The sequence below is a fragment of the Bombina bombina genome, chromosome 6 (assembly GCF_027579735.1).
Source record: "Bombina bombina isolate aBomBom1 chromosome 6, aBomBom1.pri, whole genome shotgun sequence".
Lineage (NCBI taxonomy): Eukaryota > Metazoa > Chordata > Amphibia > Anura > Bombinatoridae > Bombina > Bombina bombina.
In genome coordinates, this window is record NC_069504.1 from 728,465,628 (window position 1) to 728,493,513 (window position 27,886).

At 38.9% G+C, this 27,886-nt stretch overlaps 1 protein-coding gene across 1 annotated transcript in view; it reads left to right on the forward strand.

Annotated features, from left to right (window-relative positions):
* The window catches only part of COLGALT1 (collagen beta(1-O)galactosyltransferase 1), a 72,651-nt gene that overhangs the window by 30,155 nt on the left and 14,610 nt on the right, over window positions 1-27,886 (forward strand). The window contains exons 4-9 of the mRNA XM_053717935.1: window positions 737-871; window positions 1,435-1,639; window positions 9,604-9,723; window positions 11,156-11,232; window positions 13,437-13,543; window positions 27,147-27,279. Coding sequence (XP_053573910.1) covers window positions 737-871; window positions 1,435-1,639; window positions 9,604-9,723; window positions 11,156-11,232; window positions 13,437-13,543; window positions 27,147-27,279 — 777 coding nt within the window. The remainder of the gene's footprint in view (window positions 1-736; window positions 872-1,434; window positions 1,640-9,603; window positions 9,724-11,155; window positions 11,233-13,436; window positions 13,544-27,146; window positions 27,280-27,886) is intronic.

The window sequence follows — 27,886 nt, forward strand, 5'->3', positions numbered from 1 at the left end:
GGTGTTATTCACACACCTATACTAAATATTAATATCTAGTGATTTTAAGCAGACAGAATTACACTGAACAGCTGTGCTAAAGTTGACTGTGCAAGCAAGGACTTTATAATGACAGATGTTATTAGCTAGATAGCTTTAATCTCATAATCTGACATCCCACATATTAACAGGTCCTCTTGTTACAGCATTATTTCTGAATTTATTAATAGCCGGCTACAAAAGATAATGTTTGTATCTGACTGCTTGATATTATACAAACCAAGTATAATGTTTCACATATAGATACTTGATTCTCAGAGGTATTATTCACACATCTATGCTATATATTGATATCTAGAGCGTTTAAAGTGAAAGTAAATCCTAGCGTTTTACAATCGCTAGCATTGACTTTTGCAACAAATAAAGGAGACTTTCATTCATGAAGTATAAGATACTTCATGTAGAAAGCTCCTTTATTTGGTTTAACTGATCACTGTTCTTAGCTGCTACAGCAGCACACGGCTAAAACCATGTGTTCAGTTAGAAACCAGTAGTGCATTGCTGTTCCTTCAACAAATGATACCAAGAGAATGAAGCAAATTTGATAATAGAAGTAAACTGGAAAGTTGTTTAAAATCGTATGTTCTACCTAAATCATGAAAGAAAATCTTGGGGATTCATGTCCCTTTAAGGATATGGGTTTGATAAAGTGTACTTAAAATGTGTTTGTTTTTTTTGTTTTTTTTCTCTTATGTAGTTTTTGGATTCTGATAACCTGCTTACAAACCCAGACACACTGAGTCTGTTAATGGCTGAAAATAAGACTGTGGTGGCTCCCATGTTGGAATCCCGGGCAGCGTACTCTAACTTTTGGTGTGGAATGACAACCCAGGTTAGACCTCTGTTCATTTATATCTACAATAAAGGGTTAATATGTGTTGTGCCTTTTATACTTCTGTAGGCGCCTTTTATTTCCCGTATGTCCCTTGTCAGTTATTTCTTACTCATGGTTTATTTTCCATTTTGTACCTTTTATTTAACATCTTTGACACTAATGTACATGCACTGTACTGGAGTGAAAGGGACGGCCCCATACTAATCTCAATGGTAAATATAGTCACTAATGTAAGCACGTGCATAAGCGCTAAGATGTGCTCTTAAGTATGTGAATTGCAAACATATACATTTATTTAAATGATATAATATCCATGTATGTCCTGGAAAAAAATACTGACACTGAGAAATGCTACACAAGAATGTATTTCAAAAATGCTGGTGAGCGTGTACCATGCTACAAGCAGACACTGTGTGTCGTTGTTTGTGTGGGTGTTTTTTAAAATAAAATAAACATTACATTTTTGGCTATTAATAAAACACCCTTAGTATGAATGAGGCGATCACGGCTCCTTGTGTATTTATTTACATTGAGATTTAAATCCCTTTTTTCTTTCTCAGGGCTATTACAGAAGAACTCCTGCGTATATGCCAATCAGACGCAGAGAACGCAAAGGTTGCTTTGCTGTACCAATGGTTCATTCCACTTTTTTGATTGACCTTCGGAAAGAATCTTCTAAACATCTTGATTTCTACCCCCCTCATTCTGACTACACTTGGGCATTTGATGACATCATAGTGTTTGCTTTTTCATGTCGGCAAGCAGGTTAGGATGAAATGGAACCAAAGTATTTATAATATAAAAATAGCTTTAGTGGAGTATTTTTTATTTATTTTTTTCAGACAGATAATGGTTATCAGTAATTGTGTTACAATATGTAATAATTATTTTTTTTTTGTACTTTTTATTTATGACTGAGGTACTTTTTTATTTATAGAGCTATTGTAATTACAGCAGATTGTTCGCTTGTTCTCCTGTGATGTCAAGTTCTTCCGTTACTAGATTTAGAACTCCTGTTAAATTTTCCCAACAGCCATGTAAAAAAAATGTAACATATTTATTCACCTTTAGATTTGATCTCAAGCTACCAATACATTTTAAATTCTTGTATCTCTCTTTTTATATGTATTATTTTTAGTTGAAATAATTTTTATTGAGGAATCACAACAGAAATGCAATACTGTCACAATGTGTATCAATACAATAGGATATGTTATTATTCATTTGAGTACAATGATACAATTTGTCTCTGCTAAGTATACTTTTCCCGATTTGTTTTAGTTACAACAACCCTTGGGTTGTCATTTTAACCCCACTAACAAATGAACAACTAACCCTCCCACCTTACCCACCCATCTCCCCGAACATAAGACCACTTAACTTGGTCTAACTTCTAACTGTGAACTTTTTCCGTCAAGCAGTGTCGACTTTTTGGTAGCTGTTAAAGCATGTTTCTCTTAGTTTAAAAATACTTCTATATAATTAGTTCAGACATCTCCCCCTATATATGTCTTTTCATTATCCAGTGAATCCAGACATTTTGAAAGCTTGCGGAGGTACCCTGCATCCATGCTGCTGATTCAGACATAGTGTAGATATTTTCAATTTTTTCAAGTATTTCACTCCATTCCAGAGTGCCCTCCCTCCACTTTCTAGCTATGCATAATCTAGTAGCTGTGCATACTATATTAACCCATCTGTTAGTGGCCGAGTTTAATGAATCTAGTGGAATGTGGAGCAAGGCTTTAGCGGCTGAGAGTGTGAATGAGTCACCTAATGTATTCTTGATCAGCTGTGATAGTTTATCCCAAATAGGTCTTATCTTCGGGCACTCCCACCACATATGTAAATAAGTACCTAACCCTGAGCAACCTCGGTAACATAATCTATTATTCTGTGGGGTGTAATGTGAAGTTATTAATGGCGTGAGGTACCATCTGTATGCCGTTTTCATTGCGTTTTCGATTAGGTCAGCCCCTACTAGGTTTTTGCCCAGCGAAGAGAATATTTGTTCCCAATCCTCATCATTATATGTTATATCTAGATCCTGTTCCCAAAGAGTGTGTAGTTTTTGTTTTTTAAGGTTTTTCGCTTTTTGGATAGCTAGGTATAATTTTGAGATCATTTTTTTGTTTCTACCTGGTGATAGTATGATTTGCTCTAGGATGGTGTTTGGGCTGAAGGGAGTATTTTGCCTATATTTATGTATCGTGTGTGATATTTGGTGGTACAAGAACCATTGCAATGTATTGGGGCTAATTTTGTCTCTTAGTTGAAGGTAAGTCAGTATTTTCCCTTTATCCAAGAAGTCCGCCACCCGATATAGACCTTTGTTTTCCCATTTTGTCAGCTGTTTTCGAAATTCTAGCGGTAGCAACAGACCCAGTGGTAGTATGGTTGAAAGTGGTGAGATTAATTTCAGTGTTTTAGTCAGTGATCCCCAACTTGATTTAGTGTATTCCGTGGTTTTAAGTTTGGCTAAAGGTTGGAGTTTGGTATTTGTGGGGGACCAAAGGATTTCTCCTGGATTGCTATAACCTCCTATTTCTGCTTCAATAGTTGGCCATGTTAAGTTGCGACAGTCTTTCCCTAGTAGTGTACTTTGCGCTAATCTCGCAGCCTGGTAGTAGTCGCGTAAATTGGGAACCCCTATTCCCCCTAGTTGTTTATGCAATTTTAGTAAGTTAGCAGGTATTCTAGTTGTTTTGTGGCCTCGGATAAATCTGAGGAGCTCAGTCTGTAGGTCATCTAAGTCTTTTAGTGGTATTCTGATAGGAAGGGCCCTAAACAGGTACAATAGCCGAGGTAGAACATTCATTTTTATTGCTACTTGTCTTCCCACCCACGAGAAACCTCCCCTTTTCCATTTGTTTAGATCAGTCCTTATATTTTTGATGATCGGTGTATAATTAGCTTTATATAGAGCATCCAGGGTGTCAGTGATATATATTCCCAAATATTTAATAGCGTGCTTGGCCCATTTAAAGTCAAAATTAGTTTCTATTAATTTCCGTGTTTGAGCTGGTAGAAGTAGGGGGAGAGCCTCACACTTATCAGAGTTTATTTTGAAGCCAGAAATCTGAGAAAAATCGTCTAATACCTTATAGAGATTGGGTAGAGAAAGCATGGGTTTAGAAAGTGTTAGCAGGATGTCATCTGCGAATAGTGATAATTTAAATTCCCCTTTGTTCAATCTAACACCATGGATACTCTTTGAATTTCGAATGCATGCTGCTAATGGTTCCACGCATAGCGCAAATAAAAGTGGTGAAAGAGGGCATCCCTGGCGCGTACCATTTAAGATTTGGATCGGTCTAGATTGGTATCCCGCCGCTTTGATTGTAGCTCTTGGGTTAGAATATATGTTTTTAACCGCCCCTATAAATTTGTCACCAAAGCCAAATTGCTCTAAGATCTCTATCATATATATCCAATCTACCCTATCAAACGCCTTCTCTGCGTCCAAGGATAGGAGCAGAGAAGGCGTTTTTTGTTTCTTTCAAATATTCGACCAGGGCTATTGTGCGGCGGACATTATCCGGTGCTTCACGATCTTTAATAAAGCCCACCTGATCAGGATGGATTAATGAGGGTAAAAGGTGTTTAAGTCTGTTTGCTAAGATTTTGGTGAAAATCTTTACATCTTGATTGATCAATGAGATTGGTCTGTAATTTGAAGTTATTTTGGGGTGTTTTCCCGGTTTGGGGATTACAATAATTTTCGCCTGAAGAAGTTCTGAGGGGATTGGAGTACCATTTAGAGCATCATTGCAAAACTTGTGAAGGTGGGAGCATAGATCTGTTTTAAACAATTTAAAGTAATCCCCAGAAAACCCATCCGGGCCCGCCGCTTTACCTATCTTGAGCTCTTTGATAGCGGAAGCTATTTCTGACAATGTGATTTCTGCATCTAGGGTTTTTGCGTCTTGTTCGACTAGCCTCGGGAGTTTTGCTGACTCGAGGAGTGTTTGTCTCAATTGTGCTGTCTGTGGTGAATGTGAAACCTTCTTTCCATCGTAAAGGGCCTCATAGTATTGGGCAAAGCATTCTACAATTTCTCGTGGATGGGAAGTCAAAGCACCGTCTGATTTTTGTAGTTGTGTGATTGTGAAGGATTTAGTTTTCTCTCTTAATTTATTAGCTAAAAATCTATCTGGTTTGTTTGCGTGTAGGAAATAGTACGTTTTCAGTCTGCTAATAGCTCTCATGGAGTTGTCTGTTAATATTTTATTGAGTTCTTTTCTTTTATTGGTCAGTGTGAGCAAAGTCTGATCGGACAGTGTGAGTCTGTGTTTCTTTTCTAGTTCTTCTATTTCCTTCTGTAGCGTTGCTGTTACCAATCTGGTCTTTTTTTAGGAACATGTTTTTCTCTTTAATGAGCAGACCTCTAATGTAAGGTTTGTGGGCGGCCCAAGTTATAACTGGTTTGATTGAAGGAGTAACGTTAAGACTCCAATATTCTTTAAGGCCATTAAGGATTCTATTGAAAATGTCTGGCTGTTTCAATAGTGTGGGGTCATATGTCCATGATTTCTGTCTGTTTGTATCAGTGAGGCTTTTCAATTGTGTTTGAATGATTGAGTGATCTGACCAAACTGATGCATGGATAGATGAGGAGACCAGATTAGGTAGCATTATCTGACTAATGAATATGTAATCCAGTTTAGTATAAGTTTTATGGGCAGGTGAATAATACGTATGATCAGATGTCTGACCGTATAATGAAGTCCAAGAGTCAATCACGTTGTGTGACTCTAGTGTATCTCTAATGGTCTTAGTAATAGAATTTAATCTACATTGTTTGTTTGTCAGTTTGGTAGTAGTGGTCTCCTTTAATATCTTTAGATTTACATTGAAGTCTCCCGCCACAATCATCAAAGTTTGAGACCACTGTGTTAATAAGTGTGAGAGTTTGGTGAAGAAGGTATGTTGCTGCTCGTTGGGCGCATAAATGTTGCAAAGTGTTATCTGAGTGTCTTGAATGGAACCTCTCACGATGAGGTATCTACCCTCTTTGTCTCTTATCACCTCTTCTTTCGTGAATGGGAGGGAATTGTGTAGTAGAATTGTTACCCCCCCTTTTTTTTGTGTCGGTTGTGGAGTGAAAATGTTGCGTGTAGTGTCTACTCCAGTGTTTAGGGATTTGGTTATGTGTAAAATGGGTTTCTTGTAGAAAAATAATTTTAGCATTCATATTGCTATATTGGGCGAGTGCTATTTTTCTCTTAACATTGGTATTTAGACCCCTGACGTTATGTGAGATTATCTGTATCTTAGGATCCATTTACCAATTACCACCACCCCGTCCCCTCGTACCTGAATATTACACCTGACATTAATTTGAAGGTTGTCTGACCTTGTCTTCTGGCCTTCTATGGCATGGAGAACTTTCTAGACCTCTGCTCGACGGAATTTGAGAAGAAAAAACCAAACCAAACATTAAACACACTCAAGTAATCAAATAGTAAATAACATAAAACAACAATTGTGAGTAGTAATAAATTTGCAATTTCCTAACTATCTGCAAATCATAGCACAGTATAGTGTTATAAATAAATTGAAGCAATCCTGAAATGTTTAAACTTAATTTTAGAGTGACCCATCTAAAGATGTTTGTATATTACATCTATTGGACCGGACTAGAAGATAGTATGGGGGTAGTAAATTTTAACATAAGCTTGACATATAGTGCATTAACCCCCAACCTCTTCTTGGTAAGTTATCTAAGCTGTTGGTTGGATATTTCTGCTAAAGTCTCAAGTCCCTCAAAAATTTCTCTCGTCTAGGAACAGGCAAAGGCATAGTTACCACACCAAGGTATTTAACAACTTTCAGAGTCTCTAGAGTCTCTCAGCTCCTCTGTTTTCTTTTGGGGACTTTGGTCCAACGATTCGGCTGATTTGATCCGCCTGGATTCTGTGAGCGGGCTTTGATATTGTCTTGAGAACTGTCTGGGATCTCTGGGCAGTCCAATTTTAAATGTTGACAAATCTCTGGGATGTCCTGCTTCTCTCTTATAGAGATGGTGCTGCCGTCATGTTGTATGAATAGGGCAAAGGGGAAACCCCATCTGTATAAAATCTGATTTTTCCTTAGTAGTTGAGTCAGTGGGCGAAGGGCAAGTCTCTTCTGGAGGGTCTTAATACATAGGTCTTGGAAGAATTGAATGATTGTTCCTTGATACTTGAATGTTGGATTCTTCCTAGACGCCGCCATGACCTCTTCTTTTTCTTGGAAACGGAGGAATTTGACTATCACATCTCTGGGGGGTTCAGAGTCTTTGGGTTTAGCTCTAAGAGCTCAATGAGCTCGCTCAATCTGAAATTTCCCTTCTTCTGATGAGCCTGTAATATTTTGAAATAGATGTATCAGATAATTACGAAGTTCTGATGATATGATTGTTTCTGGGATTCCCTTCAGGCGAATGTTGCACCTCCGACTCCTATTCTCCAAATCCTCAAGTTTGTCATTAATATCTGTTAAGTCCCTCTGATGATCAGCTAGATGTTGATTGATAGACGAGATGTCCTCTTCCACTGTCTCTTCTTTTTCTTCAAGGGTTTCCAGTCTGGTACCCAATTCTGTTATGTCGTGTTTGATTTCAGTGAGGCTGTTTGTGACAGTGTTTTGGAGTGCATCCATCTTAGCCCACATTTTGTCAAATATGTTAGTAATATCTTGTTTGCTGACGAGATTCTTGATATCCTTTAAAGTTACAGGGGTGACCACAGTTTCTATGGATGTGGTTTCAATGTCTTCCTCCATCTCATCATCAGTGGCATTTCCATTCTTTTCTGGAGGCTTTTCTCCTCTTTGGCTTTTAAGAAAAATGTCAGCTACTGCAGGTTTGCTTATGGTACCCGTTTTATTTTGTCTTCTAACCGACATTTTGTAGTTTGTTGACTGGCAAAATAGGTTATGTAGCCCCTAACAAGGAGTGCAGATTGTGACTGAGTGAGTGAGATTATTAAAAGTTCGCTCTGGAATTCCTTAGCTTGTGTGAATGGTTTCTTAACAAGTTGTTGAATTAGGCACAATAAGTTTTATTTCTCCCTTATCATGCTGTTACTTTCGAGCTCTCCAGAGATCAAAACGGAGTATAAATCGACTCTTTTATTGATGTACAGCTCATACTGTATGTATATATCTTTTTAGTGAAGTGAGTCATTTGAAGTAGCTTATTATTTCTTCTGAGTGGTTTACACTGCTCTCTCTTCAACAATGTAGTGGAGCGCTTTAAAAGTGATTTATACCTCTTACATGTATTTCCTTTATCTGTATCTTAGGTGTCTGTGTACAGCATATTTAGCTGATTCGGTTACCACGTGTGAGCATCACATAGAAAATGTCTTGTATTACATGCTTCTGTCACCACTTTTCTGACACTGTTTTATATGTCTTTATATCCCTGTCTTGCTTGTCTGGTCATTTACCCTGTGTTAAAATGTTTCGTGTCAGGTTCCCGGTAGTAGGGGCTTTACTCCTGAGTTTCTGCTTATTCCGCCATTACTCGGCGTGTGTCGGGGCTTTTGGCTCTTTGTCATCTGGTATGTTTTACATCGCTTGACAAGATAGGCAGCAGTAATTTGCTATGTGTGCTAGTTCTCCTATGTGGTGATGTTTATCTTTACTCTGCAGACTTTAATTTAGCATTGGAGACTGTTTCGGTTGCCACGTGGTAGCGCCATTAAGATGGCGATTCCTAATAAATGTCTATTCCCACCGCTTGAAAGCAATCTTATGTTGCTGGTATCCCCTGTAATGGTTGCCGCTATGTGTTTGTTTAGTCGTATCGATGAGGGCTTACCATAACCAGGGCTTCACTTCCAACATCCTGTTAATTCTGCCATATCTCGTTGTGAAACGGATGTGTCGGTTCCCTGTCAGCCCCTGTATAAAACGCAGCTTGGCCAGCAATACTGCACCGAACCACTTAGGTATAAGTCCGGTGAAAGTTGAGGGTCACTTGATGCTGATTAGATTGCTGTTACTTCATTTATTGTGCTAAGTGATCCCGGAGCTCTAGGAATATGCGTCCTCCATTAAGCTTGCCTAGGCTCCGCCTCTATATGTATTATTTTTAAAGGGGCATTTTAAAGTAAAAAACAACATGCTATAATTTGTTAGAGTATGTGTTTTGCTTTTCTCTCGTTAGTGTTCAATAATGTTGATCCCAATCTTGTTCTTGCTTCAAGCTCTGAATTGTTACCCCCCGGAAACCACGCAAAATCATTATCTGACTGTATCATTGAAGTTACAGTGTTCAATTGTTTTTGCCCTAATGTGTTTCTAATGACTTGTAATATAAATATAAAATATAAATATATTTATAATATAAAAATATTAATCATAAGGATTTAAAAATTAGAATCCATAGTGTGTGTATGTATATATGTATGTATGTGTGTGTGTGTGTATGTATATATATATATATATATATATATATATATATATATATATGTGATAATGTTAATGTAAAAATTAAATCTATACCTATATATCAATAGAAATACATTGTATAGGTATATACCTCCCTCTAATCATGGGTGCTGCCATTATGGAACCTAAGTTACACAGCAGGTATCTGAGAATGAGAATTGCTGCACACTGGGATGCAATGCAAACTAGATTTCAACATGGCAGCACCTACAACTAGAGGTTGGTGGAAACCCCCGTACCATGCTATGTATTTAGTGTTCAACGTTCCTTTTAATGTTTGTTTTCAACAGAAGTTCAGATGTTCCTTTGCAATAAGGAAGTATACGGTTATCTCCCTGTGCCTTTGCGTGCTCACAGCACTCTGATGGATGAGACTGACAACTTCCTGCATGCCAAGCTTGAAGCAATGGGTGAGTTTATTCCTCTCCCCAGCGTGGCCTTGAATACGGTAGAATGAAAACGAAACATTTTAGTCACAAAAATAAACTGCTTTTTATTTTCAGACAAGTTTTTTATTTTCTTATTAATTGTCCAAATAATGTTTTAAGGGGAATAATATTTTAGCTTTTTACTTTCATGGCATTTCTAAAGTAAATGTTTACTAGGGCTTGCAAAAAAAAAAAAAAAAAAATATATATATATATATATATATATATATATATATACACACACACACTTCTTGAAACACTACCTCCCCAAACATACTAAGTGCTGAAAGCCAACAAAACTAAAGGCAATAGCTAGCTGAATAAATAAAAGATTGTTACCTCTAAACTGTAAGCTCCATGGGCAAACTCCCCCATTATATACCTGTATAATATTTCTAAAATAACTGTAAGCTTCTTATAAATATAGCCACAAAAACTGTGCTGCCCCTCCCCCAATCTGCTGCCCTAGGCAAGTGCCTGGTTTGCCTAGTCCAAAATACGCCCCTGGCATGGACCTAAGGCCAGAAACTTTCAGAATAGGTGAGGAATACCACAGGTTAAATGAACTATTTAAATGCCAATATAAGAGTTATGAAATACTTGTAAACAAATGAATACACTCCAGCAGGTAAAGTGGATCATTGGGAACAAATTAAAGGGGAGAAAATGAGTAAACTGTCCCTTTAAAGGGGCAGTAAAGCCAAAACTTAAACTTTCAAATACAGCATGCGGTTTTAAATAGCTTTACAATTTACTTCTATCATCTAATTTGCTTTGTTCTCTTTGTATCTTTTATTTAAATGCATAGCCATGTAGGTTTAGGAGCAGCACTGCTCTACTAGGAGCTAGCTGCTGTATGGTAGCTGTATGCCTCTTGTCATTGGCTTTCATTTAGCTCCCAGTAGTGCATTGCTGCTCATTCAACAAAGGATACCAAGGGAATGAAGCACATTTGATAATATAAGTAAATTGGAAAGTTGTTTAAAATTTGAATCCTCTATCTGAATTATGAAAGAAAAAATGTGGGTTTCTTGTCCCTTTTAATGTGCTCCCCAGCTTAGAGTGTTAAGTGGGAGCCTGCAGAAAGAGCATACCTTAGCTTTCTCTCCCTATACATGAAGGCAAATACCGAGGCACAGAAATATTCATTGGGAGAAAAAAACAGCTATTTTAATTGCAATAATGAACTTAATCGATCAATTCCCATACATTTATTACTCTGCAGCTGGTATAGTAAGTCAGTGGGAACCTAATATGAGTAAAATAGAACAGTGTCCCTTTAAATACCTCCAGGGGTATGAATACAGTAGGTAATGATAATACCCTGCAGTGTACCACAGTAACACAAAAGTAACTTCCTATTGATTTTGTCCTGTGCATAACATTGCTGCTTTCTCTTTATTTCCCACTACAGTAAGGAATCCTCCTTCTGAGCCGTCAGCGTTTGTGTCTGTGGCCCCTAAAGTCCTTGACAAGGTGTCACTGGATGAGGTAATTTAGACCTGCAAATGTAACTGTGTGTTTATGAGACGTTAAACAGTTTGAGATTGCTTAATATGCAGTAGTTTGCAATATACTTTCATTACTTATTTTGTCCCCTTTTCCGTAATTTAATTCTCATAATGCTCATTGGTTGACAAATACTTTCCACTAATTATACAAAATGTACAAGGCTGAAGTGTGTTACAATTTATAATTTAACTAAATTATATTTTATTTCGTATGGAAGATAAGACAAATGATAAAGCTATATTGAATTAAATTTAAACAGCATTTCCTTTTTCTTTTTTTTTTTTAGGGAATAAACGAAATAAATATATATATACACATATACACATATACACATACACACACATACACACACATACACATACATATACACATACATACACACACACACATATACACATACACACACACACACACACACCTGATGCTTTTTCACATGAATACAATACAGTTTTTAAGTAGACTGTCCTTTTGATTGACTTGTCTTTATTTGAAATCTAATAACTGTCACTATAAACCTACAGTGGACATAAAAAGTCTACACGCCCCTGTTAAAATGTCAGGTTTCTGTGATGTATAAAAATGAGACAAAAATAAATGTAAGAACTTTTTCCACCTTTAATGTGACCAATAAGCTGTACAACTTAATTAAAAAACTAACTGAAATCTTTTAGGTGGAGGAAAGTAAACAAAAAAAAAAAAACTAAAATAATGTGGTTGCATAAGTGTGCACACCCTCTTATAACTGGGGATGCAGCTGTGTTCAGAATTAAGCAATCACATTCAAAATAATGTTAAATAGGAGTCAGTACACACCTGCCATCATTTAAAGTGCCTCCGATTAACCCCAAATAAAGTTCAGCTGTTCTAGTAGGTCTTTCCTGACATTTTGTTAGTCGCATCCTACAGCAAAAGCCATGGTCCGCAGAGAGCTTCCAAAGCATCAGAGGGATCTCATTGTTAAAAGGTATCAGTCAGGAGAAGGGTACAAAATAATTTTCAAGGCATTAGATATACCATGGAACACAGTGAAGACAGTCATCATCAAGTGGAAAAATATGGCGCAACAGTGACATTACCAAGAACTGGACGTCCCTCCAAAATTGATGAAAAGACGAGAAGAAAACAGGTCTGAGAGGCTGCCAAGAGGCCTACAGCAACATTAAAGGAGCTGCTGGAATATCTGGCAAGTACTGGCTGTGTGGTGCATGTGACAACAATCCCCCGTATTCTTCATATGTCTGAGCTATGGGTTAGAGTGGCAAGACGGAAGCCTTTTTTACAAAGAAAAAGATCCAAGCCCAGCTAAATTTTGCAAAAACACATCTGAAGTCTCCCAAAAGCATGTGGTAAAAGGTGTTATGGTCTGATGAAACCAAGGTTCAACTTTTTGGCCATAATTCCAAAAGGTATGTTTGGCGCAAAAACAACACTGCACATCACCAAAAGAACACCATACCCACAGTGAAGCATGGTGGTGGCAGCATCATGCTTTGGGGCTGTTTTTCTTCAGTTGGAACTGGGGCCTGCCAATGTAGAGGGAATTATGAACAGTTCCAAATACCAGTCAATGTTGGCACAAAACCTTCAGGCTTCTGCTAGAAAGCTGAACATGAAGAGGAACTTCATCTCTCAGCATTAAAACGACCCAAAGCATACATCCAAATCAACAAAGGAATGTCTTCACCAGAAGAAGTTTTGGAATGGCCCAGCCAGAGCCCAGACCTGAATCCGATCAAAAATCTGTGGGGTGATCTGAAGAGGGTTGTGCACAGGAGATGCCATCACAATCTGACAGATTTGGAGTGTTTTTGCAAAGAAGAGTAGGCTAATCTTGCCAAGTCAAGATGTACCATGCTGATAGACTCATACCTAAAAAGACTGAGTGCTGTAATAAAATTAAAAGGTTCTTCAACAAAGTTCAACACTTATGCAACTATATTATATATATATTTTTATTTTTTATTTTTTTTTACTTCCCTTAACCTAAAAGATTTCAGTTTGTTTTTCAATTGAGTTGTACAGTTTATAGGTCACATTAAAGGTGAAAAAAAGTTCTGAATTGAATTATCTTTGTCTCATTTTGTTAAATCACAGAAACCTGACATTTTAACAGGGGTGTGTAGACTTTTTATATCTTCTGTATGTTAAAAGGCAAGGGAACTAAAAATTGTCCCTTTACACAGGTCTTTCTCATTAACTTAAAACGCAGACAGGACAGAAGGGAACGCATGAAAAGGGCTCTTTATGAACTCCAGATAGACTTCAAATTATCGGATGCAGTGGATGGGAAGTAAGTCAAGCAAAGATATAAATAATATAAATTTTTAAAAAATTTTTGTGTGTGCACTCCTGCTTTTTCTCTTCCAGAGCATAACTTATTTAGTCGCTTAACAGCCGTTGTACCCTACACGTCTACAGTTGTTCAGGGTTTTCGACAAGTAAGAGAAGCTGCAGCCTGGGTGTGTAGTGCAGGAAACATGAAGAATACCTTAAATAGGCGCCGTAGCCAAGGCGGTGGATCAATCCGCATAGCAACAAAGAAGAAAGTAATGGCAGGCACTGCTCCAGATTTCAAAGTTAAAACCAAATAACTTTTTTTTTTTTTTTTTTTAAATATTTTTTATTTTATTTAGAATTCAATACATAACATAGATTAAATGCAAACATATGAAATAAAAGAAAAATAGAGCAATACATACATGAGATATTGATCAATAAAGGCACAAACCTCACTGTAAACATAGGAGGCCACTTCAAAGCCTCACAGACATTAGATAATATCACCGGAGGTTGTCAAGTCCAGGAGGGCCATCTCCTGGGTCAGAGGTGACAGACCACATATTTCAACTGTTGCTCTATGAAAGATCTGCATAGCTTAATAAGTTTAGATTAAGACATAACTGCATATGTACTATAAACTGCACTATTGGTACTACATCTGACCCACTAAAGTGAGCATAAAGGGTCAAGCATGGGAAGCTAAGTGGTAATAGCTACCTAGTATATGAGGGTGTTTCTCCAAAAAAAAATTATAACTCACTATATCTACAAGGGGACTACCTTTGGACCTCGTAATTATGACGGGAACGGAAGGACCCAAGGCGGTGCGTGTAGATGAAGAATCAAGATAGGACACATATGGTGACCCTCTATATAGCTTAATGTGTGTCACAATAAGGGGTATGTCTTAGTGAATCAGGGAGTGTAGGAGTAGGGCAGGAGAAGGTATTTTTTTTTTTTTCTCACAGGAAAAGTTCAAGAACTAATCTAGTCTCAGTTACCAGAAAGATAATCCAAGTTACTTCAGAACGGGGTCTGAAGGCCTCATAGGGACATGCTGCACACCCTAAGGGGCTCAAGCAATAAAGCCCTTATTACGAAAGAAAGTTGAATCTCCCGGCCTTGAGAGAAATACATCTATGATCCCTAGAGATCACCGCCTCCCACCACCAAGGTTCCCCGGCAGGCAGAGCCGAGGAGAGCGGGGAAAAAAGGGGAAAGCAAGAGGCGCATGCATGGCCAGATGGCCACCGACAAGGGGTGAGTGGAAAAGCTCATAAGGGCCACTGAAAAGGGGGGGAGTAGAATGGGGGGGAAAGGGAACATATTAGTGAAAAAAGGGAGAAAGTAAAGAAAAGAGGGCTCTAGTATCAAAAGGGGAGGGGTCCTTAAACTAGGGGATCTGACCAATTGGGATGTCTGGGGATCAAGGAAAAAGTCTATGGAGCCTTGTTAGGCTGATTTCTATGGATCCAGGGATCCCAAATTTTCCAATATGAGTCCAGTTTGTTTAGGTGTTGGTAGAATCCTCTTTCCATCTGGGCATACATTTCTAGGGTTTGGTTAACGTCAGATAGGGCGGGTGGATCTGACTGTTTCCATTTCCTAGCAATGGAGATTTTGGCGGCGGCAAATATAAAGATGGCCAGCTGACGGTGAAGCTTAGGTGTTTGCCTTGGGAAGATGTTTAGGAGAGCCACTCTTGGCTCCTTCGAGAGGGACAGCCCAACCAACCCACATACTCTGAATATATCTTTCCACAGACTGTCCAATATAGGACAGGACCACCATATATGCAGGTCCGTGCCCACCTGTCCACATTTTCTCCAACATAAGGACGTATGGGATGGGGCAATCTGTGCTAATCTTAAAGGAATGTAGTGCCACCTATGGCAAATTTTCATGTAAAGTTCCAGCGAGTTAGCACAGTGAAGTGTCTTCTTAGTAAGGAGGAGCGTTTGTGTCCAGGTCTTCTCAGAGATCTGGGTTCTCAAATCCTTTTCCCACGCCTTCAGTTGCCATATTATGCCTATGTTCTCATCTTTAATTATCAGCATGTAATGAAGAGAAAGAGATCTCGTCAGGTTTGCTCATAGCTAATCTGGCGATGAACAAGGATTGCAACACCTCTGGACTTATCAGAATGATTGGCCATAGCCGAGACTATGAAATGTTGTAATTTAAGAGTGGGGGTAATATTGTGAAGCCAGTGTGTCTCCTGAAGGAACGCCACCTGCACTTTATTAGACTTCATATAATTGACCATGAGGCTTCGTTTGGTAGCGGAATTAAGCCCTTTACAATTCAGGGAAGCAAATGATAGAGGAGGTCCGCAACTCCCCATTGTATGAGATTGGGCTTGGACAAACAGGGGGAGGTAAGCTAAGAGAAGTAGAGAAGAGAAAAGGAAGGGATAAAGGGAGAGACTATATTCTGCTCCGCCTACCTGTATATCCGTTGTCATATGTCGAGGCTGAAGGGTATTTATTTGCATGCTGTGACCGCTTTTCAGGTTGTAGCTCCCTATATATGGGAAAAAAAAAAAAAAGTTAGGTGGGGGAGAAACACTGCAGAGGTGAGGTACCAAGCTAGTGTCTAAATCAGTCAAAGATACTGGCAGATAAGATAACGTATGAATTATATACTCTAGTATAAGCTATTACTCTAGGTTGTGTCCTAGTTATATGCTATACTAAGGATATTTGGCGGCACTATTCACCGCCTAACAAGGAATTTACAAATGAACCTAAAAGGTAAGTTAATTCCTTGATCTCATCAAGATGAGAAACTAAGGCCTAGATTTGGAGTTCGGCGGTACCCGTCAAAACCAGCGTTAGAGGCTCCCAACGGTGGTTTTGGCAGCCCGCTGGTATTTGGAGTCAGTCATTAAAGGGTCTAACGCTCACTTTTCAGCCGCGACTTTTCCATACCGCAGATCCCCTTACGTCAATTGCGTATCCTATCTTTTCAATGGGATCTTTCTAACGCCGGTATTTAGAGTCGTTTCTGAAGTGAGCGTTAGAGCTCTAACGACAAAATTCCAGCCGCCTGAAAATAGCAGGAGTTAAGAGCTTTCTGGCTAACGCCGGTTCATAAAGCTCTTAACTACTGTACCCTAAAGTACACTAACACCCATAAACTACCTATGTACCCCTAAACCGAGCTCCCCCCACATCGCCGCCACTCGATTAAAATTATTAACCCCTAATCTGCCGACCGCCACCTACGTTATACTTATGTACCCCTAATCTGCTGCCCCTAACCCCGCCGACCCCTGTATTACATTTATTAACCCCTAACCTGCCCCCCACAACGTCGCCGCCAGCTACTTAAAATAATTAACCCCTAATCTTCCGACCGCAAAGCACCGCCACCTACGTTATCCCTATGTACCCCTAATCTGCTACCCCTAACACCGCCGACCCCTATATAATATTTATTAACCCCTAATCTGCCCCCCTCAACGTCGCCGACACCTGCCTACACTTATTAACCCCTAATCTGCCGAGCGGACCTGAGCGCTACTATAATAAAGTTATTAACCCCTAACCCGCCTCACTAACCCTATCATAAATAGTATTAACCCCTAATCTGCCCTCCCTAACATCGCCGACACCTACCTTCAATTATTAACCCCTAATCTGCCGAGCGGAGCTCACCGCTATTCTAATAAATTGATTAACCCCTAAAGCTAAGTCTAACACTAACACCCCCCTAACTTAAATATAATTTACATCTAACGAAATAAATTAACTCTTATTAAATAAATTATTCCTATTTAAAGCTAAATACTTACCTGTAAAATAAATCCTAATATAGCTACAATATAAATTATAATTACATTGTAGCTATTTTAGGATTAATATTTATTTTACAGGCAACTTTGTAATTATTTTAACCAGGTACAATAGCTATTAAATAGTTAAGAACTATTTAATAGTTACCTAGTTAAAATAATAACAAATTTACCTGTAAAATAAATCCTAACCTAAGATATAATTAAACCTAACACTACCCTATCAATAAATTAATTAAATAAACTACCTACAATTACCTACAATTAACCTAACACTACACTATCAATAAATTAATTAAACACAATTCCTACAAATAAATACAATTAAATAAACTAGCTAAAGTACAAAAAATAAAAAAGAACTAAGTTACAAAAAATAAAAAAATATTTACAAACATAAGAAAAATATTACAACAATTTTAAACTAATTACACCTACTCTAAGCCCCCTAATAAAATAACAAAGCCCCCCAATGTTCCGATCAGCCAATAGAATGCAAGCTCAATCTGATTGGCTGATTGGATCAGCCAATCGGATTGAACTTGATTCTGATTGGCTGATTCCATCAGCCAATCAGAAAATTCCTACCTTAATTCCGATTGGCTGATAGAATCCTATCAGCCAATCGGAATTCGAGGGACGCCATCTTGGATGACGTCCCTTAAAGGAACCGTCATTAGTCGGGAGACAACGGAAGAAGAGGATGGATCCGCGTCGCCTGCTTCAAGATGGACCCGCTCCGCACCGGATGGAAGAAGATCGAAGATGCCGCTTGGAGAAGATGTTTGCCGGTCCGGATGTCCTCTTCTTGCCGGATAGGAGGAAGACTTTGGAGCCTCTTCTGGACCTCTTCAGCACCGGATTATGGATCGCCAACCCCCGCTTGGGTTGGATGAAGATGTTGGAGCCAGGACGGATCGGTGATACCTGGATGGTGAAGACAAGGTAGGAAGATCTTCAGGGGCTTAGTGTTAGGTTTATTTAAGGGGGGTTTGGGTTAGATTAGGGGTATGTGGGTGGTGGGTTGTAATGTTGGGGGGGGGGTATTGTATTTATTCTTTTACAGGCAAAAGAGCTGAAATTCTTGGGGCATGCCCCGCAAAGGGCCCTGTTCAGGGCTGGTAAGGTAAAAGAGCTTGTAACTTTTTTAATTTAGAATAGGGTAGGGAATTTTTTATTTTGGGGGGCTTTGTTATTTTATTAGGGGGCTTAGAGTAGGTGTAATTAGTTTAAAATTGTTGTAATATTTTTCTTATGTTTGTAAATATTTTTTTATTTTTTGTAACTTAGTTCTTTTTTATTTTTTGTACTTTAGCTAGTTTATTTAATTGTATTTATTTGTAGGAATTGTGTTTAATTAATTTATTGATAGTGTAGTGTTAGGTTAATTGTAGGTAATTGTAGGTAGTTTATTTAATTAATTTATTGATAGGGTAGTGTTAGGTTTAATTATATCTTAGGTTAGGATTTATTTTACAGGTAAATTTGTTATTATTTTAACTAGGTAACTATTAAATAGTTCTTAACTATTTAATAGCTATTGTACCTGGTTAAAATAATTACAAAGTTGCCTGTAAAATAAATATTAATCCTAAAATAGCTATAATATAATTATAATTTATATTGTAGCTATATTAGGATTTATTTTACAGGTAAGTATTTAGCTTTAAATAGGAATCATTTATTTAATAAGAGTTAATTTATTTCGTTAGATGTAAATTATATTTAAGTTAGGGGGGTGTTAGTGTTAGGGTTAGACTTAGCTTTAGGGGTTAATCAATTTATTAGAATAGCGGTGAGCTCCGCTCGGCAGATTAGGGGTTAATAATTGAAGGTAGGTGTCGGCGATGTTAGGGAGGGCAGATTAGGGGTTAATACTATTTATGATAGGGTTAGTGAGGCGGGTTAGGGGTTCATAACTTTATTATAGTAGCGCTCAGGTCCGCTCGGCAGATTAGGGGTTAATAAGTGTAGGCAGGTGTCGGCGACGTTGAGGGGGGCAGATTAGGGGTTAATAAATATAATATAGGGGTCGGCGATGTTAGGGCAGCAGATTAGGGGTACATAGGGATAACGTAGGTTGCGGCGGTTTACGGAGCGGCAGATTAGGGGTTAAAAAAAATATGCAGGGGTCAGCGATAGCGGGGGCGGAAGATTAGGGGTTAATAAGTGTAAGGTTAGGGGTGTTTAGACTCGGGGTACATGTTAGAGTGTTAGGTGCAGACGTAGGAAGTGTTTCCCCATAGAAAACAATGGGGCTGCGTTAGGAGCTGAACGCTGCTTTTTTGCAGGTGTTAGGTTTTTTTTCAGCTCAAACAGCCCCATTGTTTCCTATGGGGGAATCGTGCACGAGCACGTTTTTGAGGCTGGCCGCGTCCGTAAGCAACTCTGGTATCGAGAGTTGCATTTGCGGTAAAAATGCTCTACGCTCCTTTTTTGGAGCCTAACGCAGCATTTGTTTGAACTCTCGATACCAGAGTTAACTTTATGGTGCGGCCAGAAAAAAGCCCGCGGAGCGTTAACAGCCCTTTTACCGCCAAACTCCAAATCTAGGCCTAGGTTTTTGTGGGGGGGGGGAAAGATTTTACATTTAGGATTAATTCCTATGACTGAGTAGCAGTTTTCTATATAACGAGGGGAAATCAAAGGGGGGGGGGGGCTGCGGGAGGAACTAGGTGAGGAAAACTAATGAGTCAAAAGACTCTGTTTTACTGAGATAGGACAATGATACTAATACAATGTGCCCATGGCACCCTGAACTAATGGGGGGGGTCCTATTCTGAGTATAATTATGTAAGGAACAGTACAATATTATGAACAATAACAAATAATAGTAGACATAGAGAGACATCAACAGTGCTAGTGGGAAACTAACATGGTTAACATTAGATTGGTTAAACAATATAACTCATTTGCCTCCAGGCCTAATACCACAATAAACAGCAATAAAAAATTTTAAGTGGCTAAACGGTCCCTAATATTTTACTAAGAGGGATTAGATGGGCTGGAGTGAGCCTTGGAAACCAAGCTCAACGGTAAACATGAACACAGATTGAAATATGACCCACTTTTCACCAGTTAAAGTCCAGGAACTCTGTAGAGGCATAAACAACAAACACTCAGGAAGCTGGGACTGTTGATGTAAATAATTAACTGACTAAAGACATATCTTTAGAAAGTCTATCAGGTGATTTCATCAGGAGATTGGGTTAGAGGGGCAGATGTCATATCCCCCGACCTCGATCCCAATTGGGGTCGTTGAGGCAGAGGCGCCCACTCTGGTGTTGTAGCCTGAAGAGATGAAGTTGAGGGATTTGTCTTACTCTGATTAGTTGGAAGTCTCTGAAGGTCCCATTTTTTGAGAAGATCCATCCCATCATTCACTGAGGATACCGTGTGGATAGCACCATTTCTAGTGACAATGAGTTTAGTTGGGTAGCCCCATCGATACTTTACATTGTGCTGTCGTAGAATTTGTGTGAAAGGGGTGAATGATCTTCTTCTTTGAAGTGTAAATTGTGACAGGTCCGGGAACACTAGTATAGATTGGAATTTCTCTGGCACAGAAGGTTTGGTAGCCAATTCTCTTAATATTTTTTCTTTATGGGTAAAATAGTGGATTCTGGCCAACACATCTCTGGGTTTATCTGCTGAGATATTGCGGGGCCTTGGGGTACGATGTACTCTATCTATAATGAAATTTGAGGTATCGAGGTCTGCCAGAAATAGGATACAGAACTCTTTGATGAAGGTTTCCAGGTCCGCAGTTGTTATCTCCTCTGAGACTCCTCTAAATCTCAGATTATTCCTCCTGGACCTATCTTCAAGGTCCGAGAGCTTGAGTTCAAGGTCTGAGATTTGAATGGTCAAATTTTGGGAATATGACAGCAAGTTTTCGTGGTCTACTGCAAGGTCTTCTTGCTTTCACTCTAAGGCCTCAGTTCTTTCGCCCATCACCGCCATATCCCTGCGAAGTTCTGCTGCTGATCCTTTGATAGCCTTCGTAAGGGTATCTTGTAGATTGTTCATACGCTTTGAGAGCGTGTCAACTATGGAAGCCGCCACATTATCCAGAGGCAGGGTCTGGGGGCGCTGGGCTTTAGGAATGGACTCATTATCTTGGTCATCAAGTGAATTGGTATCCTCCGGTGAGGAGCTTCTGTCTTCTCTAGAGGTAGCCTTAAAATGGTCCACTACGGTTCTCCTAGGCTGGCCTAACTGTTTAGGCTTCTTCTTGTGGGATTGAGACATGATGATCTCTACGCTACTGTGTGTGACTTTCAATGAAATATGGTTCTCTATTTAGGCATGAGTGAGGTATACATATGTACTCTTCCAGATCTCACCTCCTCCCTGCCCCCTCCGATTCCCCTAGGGCATCTAGCAGCCTGGCATTTTAAAAGAGAAAGCAACTGAGATCAAGTGAGGTAGGCCTCTCTCCTTGGGGAGGTTGTTAACTAATGATGACGTCGGGGCAGGGATAGGGGGTATGACCCACTGAGAGAGCCTCCGTGGGAAATGGAAGGAGAGAGGCTGTTATTAGCTGCAGATGCACCCACACTTAAACACAGAAGACCTGTTTCTTGTTAGGGAGAGCCAAGGCAGGAGTAAGATATGCTTGGATTTATCAGGCACACAGCTGTGAGGGTATAGACACAGGACAATACCTTTGGCAGGCACACTATATTGCTCTATTATAAACTTGTCTTCACCAAAGTGTGCAGTCAGAATATGCAAAACACCACAGTGTACCAATTAGCAGGTGTGTAAGGAAATGTTTCTGGTGTAAACAACTTCTTATAGAACTATGTGAGACAATGAGTATCTAAGAGTGAGCATAAGATTTCTCCCAAAAAGCAGACAAAGCATTAAAAGTCAGTATAAGGGACACAGATCCTCTCCAGCCAATAAATGTGGAAGTCTCTAGGCTAGATAAATCAGCTTCACTGTTATTAAGCTTTTATGAAATCTCCCTTAGTTTCTATGGCAGCAGGGCCTGGGGTCTGGCAGCAAGAGAAAATACAACCCAAGCTTGTGTGAGATGAGAATTGCAGTGACTGAAGCCCACCCACTGTGTGATACGTTAGTTTAGTCACCAATTTAAATAAGTCCGTGGGCAATTAGAGGCACGGGAGGTATAGCAGACCTTTGTGGTGCCCCCCAGGCTCATATGTTCCTATTACAGTCACCCCGTGTACTAAACTCAGGCGGGGAAATGCTGCTGAGCTTTATAGAAGCCGGTCAGGTCCGACGCGGCACTATAGCCAGAGAGACTCAGAGGGGATAAAATGGCGTCTTTTCGCGCCACAAGTGCTCTAACAGAGAGATGCCAGATGCGGTCAGCTGCACTTACCAACTCGGCCCCTCACCACCTCTCGACAGATACTCAACTCTTGGGAGTAGCGGCAGCCAGAGATCCCTCCGGTATCTTCTGTGGGGGCCTGAGCGGTATGGCGTGCAGGGGTAAGCTGAGTATCCTCTCGGTTCCAAGGTACGCTTCACAAAGTCACTGTGGGTGATGCCTCTGCAGCTCCGGAGCAGGGCCCCGACCCTCCGGTACTGCAGTTTGGTTGAAGTCTGTGTCGGCTGTAATGCAGGGCTGCGCAATTTCAGTATGAGGTACGTACTGGAGATAGGCCTCGCAGGATCTGCAATATGGCTCCGACTCAGAGCAGAGTATATGAAATATAAAAGTCCAACCAGTGGTCCCACCAGTTAGGGAGATTAAAGATGGGTATTAATGTCCAGTTTCATAGGCTTTGGTCCAGAGAAACGATGTTAAATTAGATATTTCTCTCAGAGCTGCACTCTGCTGCGACTACTCAGTCAGGCGGTTAGCTCCGCCCTCCTAAAACCAAATAACTTTTATTTTGATCGGTATTAAAAGCAAACAGACAGACATGGCAGGTTGGAGGACAGACCGTCTAATAAGACCGTCTGTCCTCCAACCTGCCATGTCTGTCTGTTAACTTCTATTTTGATCGGTATAAAAAGCAATTTGGTTTTAACTTTGTAATCTGGAGCAGTGCCTGCCATTACTTTCTTCTTTGTTCAGGGTTTTCCTAGCGCAGGATTGCCAACAGCGGCGCAGCTGTGCTAGTACTGCATGCTTCACTTACAGAGGCATGCAGATATGGCCCGGTCTTGCTGGCGTCGGCAAGACCTGCTCTATTTCTGGCACATGAATAGGGGTATGTAATTTTAAAAGGGACAGTAAGTCAAAATTAAAACTTAAAGGGACATTGTACTGTAATTTTTTCTACACTTTAATTTGTTTCTAATCTGTTTTACACGTGTCTATATAGCTCCTTTTCATTTATTTTGTCATTTAAATTAGTTGCTTTTGCCTGTTGAAACCTCCACCTATAGTAAAAATGAGTAATTTAGTATTCTAGAAAAGGTATGTAAAAAAAGCTATGTAAACGAGACAGCAAGCAAGTTTTCAGTAGGGATGTAAGAGGTAATAATAATCATTTCCTTTTTGAATTGCTCTCTCTAAGGGCCCCATGTACAGGAGGGTCAATGGACACAGTTCCTGACCGCCCCCCTTCGCGGCTTACAGGCAGCAGACACTGTATGTCATCTACCTGCATGTACTATTGCACAAGCACATCCTTGTGCAATGCCACCACCTGCAATTACACGACCTGTCGATCATCTGTGTTCAGGGTGTTTTATCTCCAACACCTTAGAGATGACAGCTGCTTCTTACATTGTAGAAAGCTGCCCTGTAAGGGCTCAAAAGCAGCATCTACTGCTTTGTACGTTGAGCCACAAGTATTGACCATTGTGTACTGACAGAGTGATAAGGAGGCCTTAATGTAAAGAGACAAGATTAGGTGGTCTACTATTCTGCAGGTTCAGAACATTTATATGGGCATGTTCTTGAGGACAATGGATTTAGGCTTCAGTAAGTTATTTCATATACAAAATAAAGATAAAGGAGCATTTTCCTATACATTTTATACTCTGCAGCTATTTTAACACATCATTGGGAACACATTAAGGGGAAATCCATTTTTACAGCACACAGTCCCTTTTAAATGGATTGGATAGCGCATGTACCTTTTTTAAACATCTTTCCAATTTACTTCTGGTATCAATTTTGCTAGTTCGCTTGATATAATTATTTAAGAGTACTCCTAGATGAGCTCAGGAGTGTGCACATGTATTTAACCATCTGGTAGCAGTGTTTGCAACTATGTATAACATTGCTGTAAACATTGTTGTAAACACTGCTGCCAAAGACATGTGCGCACTCCAAAGCTCCTAGCAGCCTAGATTTGCTCTTCAACAGCAGATACCAGGAGAGCAACACACATTTGATGACAGAAGAACATTGGAGAGTTGTTTAACATTATATGGTTTGTTTCAATTATGAACATTTAATTTTGACTTTACTGTCCCTTTACAACAAACATTATAGCCTAGATTACAAGTGGATCGTTAATTTATCGCGTGGCCGTAAACGGGCAAATTCACCATTACATTAGCGCTCAGACCTCTGGTTAATTTTCAAAATAGCCCCCCAATAAAATAAAGAATATTCATTTTTTTTTTTTTATTATTAAAAAAAAATTGGCATTTATTTTTTAATTAACCCCCCCCTGCAAAAAGCAGTTATGAGTGGTTAAAGTTGGCGGGAGTGGAGTGTTAGGGGAAAAAAAGGCACTGAAAAGTGCCTTTACATTGCTGTCTATAGGAACTGTGTGTTCCCTGTAAATATATATGTATATGAATATATACATATATATTTATGTGTTACTATGTGTATAAACACATAAATACATATGTACATATTCATATATATTTACAATCTGCTGCGCGACTTGCCCCCTTTGCTGCGCTAGGTTATCATGACGTGTCTGTCGCCATGAGAACGAGGCATCCCATTTTATTTAATTATTTTTTTGATGGAACATTATTAAACTGCCTTTCTGTTACATACAATATGCTCTTCCTTTTTTTTTTTTTGACTATTCAGACAGACACTCTACAGTCAGACACTCCACAGACAGACACACATACACATTTTACAGAGCAGGGATGGAACACTGCAACAAGTTTAACATTTTGTAGTCCTTTTATAGTTATCACTAACTGTCGTCCCGTGAATTACCACTGCCGTAATAATAGTTTTTAAAAAGTCATTTTGAAAATGTTTACAATATGGGGATTGCTGAAGTTTTTTAAAAAATATTTTACATGCAATATGAACTCCTAATAAGTTTAAATAGATTTTGATTAAAGGAATATTAAACGGTTAATATATGCCAGACATAAAAATGTATTTAAAGCAATGATTAGCCTCAGAATAATATGTAGATGTATTTTTACCATTATATTAATTGTTTAAATATTGATGATACTTGTCCTAAAGCCTGTGTACACGGGCCATTTTTTGCAGTACAGAGGTTCCACCCCTTGCGCTCTATCTCCACCCTCTCTTTTTCTTTCTCTCTTTCTCTCTCTTCTCTCTTTTCTCTCTCTCTCTCTCTCTCTCTCTCTCTCTCTCTCTCTCTCTCTCTCTCTCTCTCTCTCTCTCTCTCTCTCTCTTTCTTTCTTTCTTTCTTTCTTTCTTTCTTTCTTTCTTTCTTTCTTTCTTTCTTTCTTTCTTTCTTTCTTTCTTTCTTTCTTTCTTTCTTTCTTTCTTTCTTTCTTTCTTTCTTTCTTTCTTTCTTTCTTTCTTTCTTTCTTTCTTTCTTTCTTTCTTTCTTTCTTTCTTTCTTTCTTTCTTTCTTTCTTTCTCTCTCTCTTTCTCTCTCTCTTTCTCTCTCTCTTTCTCTCTCTCTCTTTCTCTCTCTCTTTCCTTCTCTTTCCTTCTCTTTCCTTCTCTTTCCTTCTCTTTCCTTCTCTTTCCTTCTCTTTCCTTCTCTTTCCTTCTCTTTCCTTCTCTTTCCTTCTCTTTCCTTCTCTTTCCTTCTCTTTCCTTCTCTTTCCTTCTCTTTCCTTCTCTCTCTTTTCTTTCTCTCTCTCTCTCTCTCTCTCTCTCTCTCTCTCTCTCTCTCTCTCTTTTCTTTCTCTCTCTCTCTCTCTCTCTCTCTTTTCTTTCTCTCTCTCTCTCTCTCTCTCTCTCTCTCTCTTAAGGCCACCTCTTATCTCTGTGCATTTGACAGTTTTCTACAGCTAGACAGCGCTAGTTCATGTGTGTCATATAGATAACATTGTGCTCGCTCTAGTAGAGTTACTTAGGAGTCAGCACTGATTGGATAAAATGCAAGTCTGTTGAAAGAACTGAGATAAGGGGGCTGTCAGAAGATGCTTAGATACAAGGTAATCACAGAGGTAAAAAGTATACTAATATAACTGTGTTAGTTATGCAAAACTGGGGAATCAAGGAATTATCTATCTTTTTTTAAACAATAAATATTCTGGAGTAGACTGTCCCTTAAGTTCAGACATTGTGGCATCCCTTACTTTACCAAAACTCAGTGCAATTTAAAAAAACAACCATTTTAAGAGTTAAATGAGTTACATTACAGGAAAAGGGGGGGGGGATAAATAACAAAAATATATTACAAAGTTTTTTTTTAACTACACATAATTAAACATATTATATTACACTCTCATACTGTTTAATATCCCTTAAAAAAAACAAAGTAAGATGCTTGATACTGTCTCTCAGAAATCTCACAATCTTTACTAGAACCAAAACTGTTGGTCTGGTCTTTCAGTCCTCTTCATTTTTACTAAAAAAAGACATCCCTTTTTAAGTGATTGTATCCGTGGATGTTTACAACAATTTTTTAAAGCCATTTTTTTTTTTTTTTTTTTTTAAGGAAACTCATCAGTTTTGAACATATATTTTTTTTTCCAGGGCACTAAATGAAACAAATGTGACTGCGCAAGGTATAAAGATGCTCCCAGGTTATAAGGATCCATATCATGGCCGCCCACTTACCCGAGGAGAGATGGGATGTTTTCTCAGCCACTATAACATCTGGAAAGAGGTGAGATAGCAATTTTAATTTTTGCAAATATTGTTGGATGTTTTATGTTTTGAGTTGTAATTCATAATAATAATAATCATGTGAACTGGTGGCTTGGAACCCTTTAAAGCAGTGTTTCCCAACTCCAGTCCTAATGTCCGTTAACAAGCCAAATTTTTATGATGTCTTCAAGGGACAGTCATCTCCAAAAAATGTTATTGTATAAAAATATAGATAATCCCTTTTTATTACCCATTCCCCAGTTTTGCACAGCTAATATGGTTATATTAACATACTTTTACCATATTTGATTACCTTGTTTCTAAGCCTCCTTTGTCACCCCCCTTATCACATGACCATTATCTATTGACTTGTATTTTAGCCAATTAATGCAGTGTCATCCACAACCCACGGGCGTGAACACAATGTTATCTACAGTATATGGACCACATGGATTAGCAGTCATGTGCAAAGCTAATACAAAAGCATGTGATAAGAGGCTGTCTGTAGTGGCTTAGAAACAGGCAAACATTTAGAGGTTTAATTGTTAAAAAGTATATTAATATAACAATGTTTTTTTGTGCAAAGCTGGGAAATGGGTAGTAAATGTATCTATCTTATTAAATAA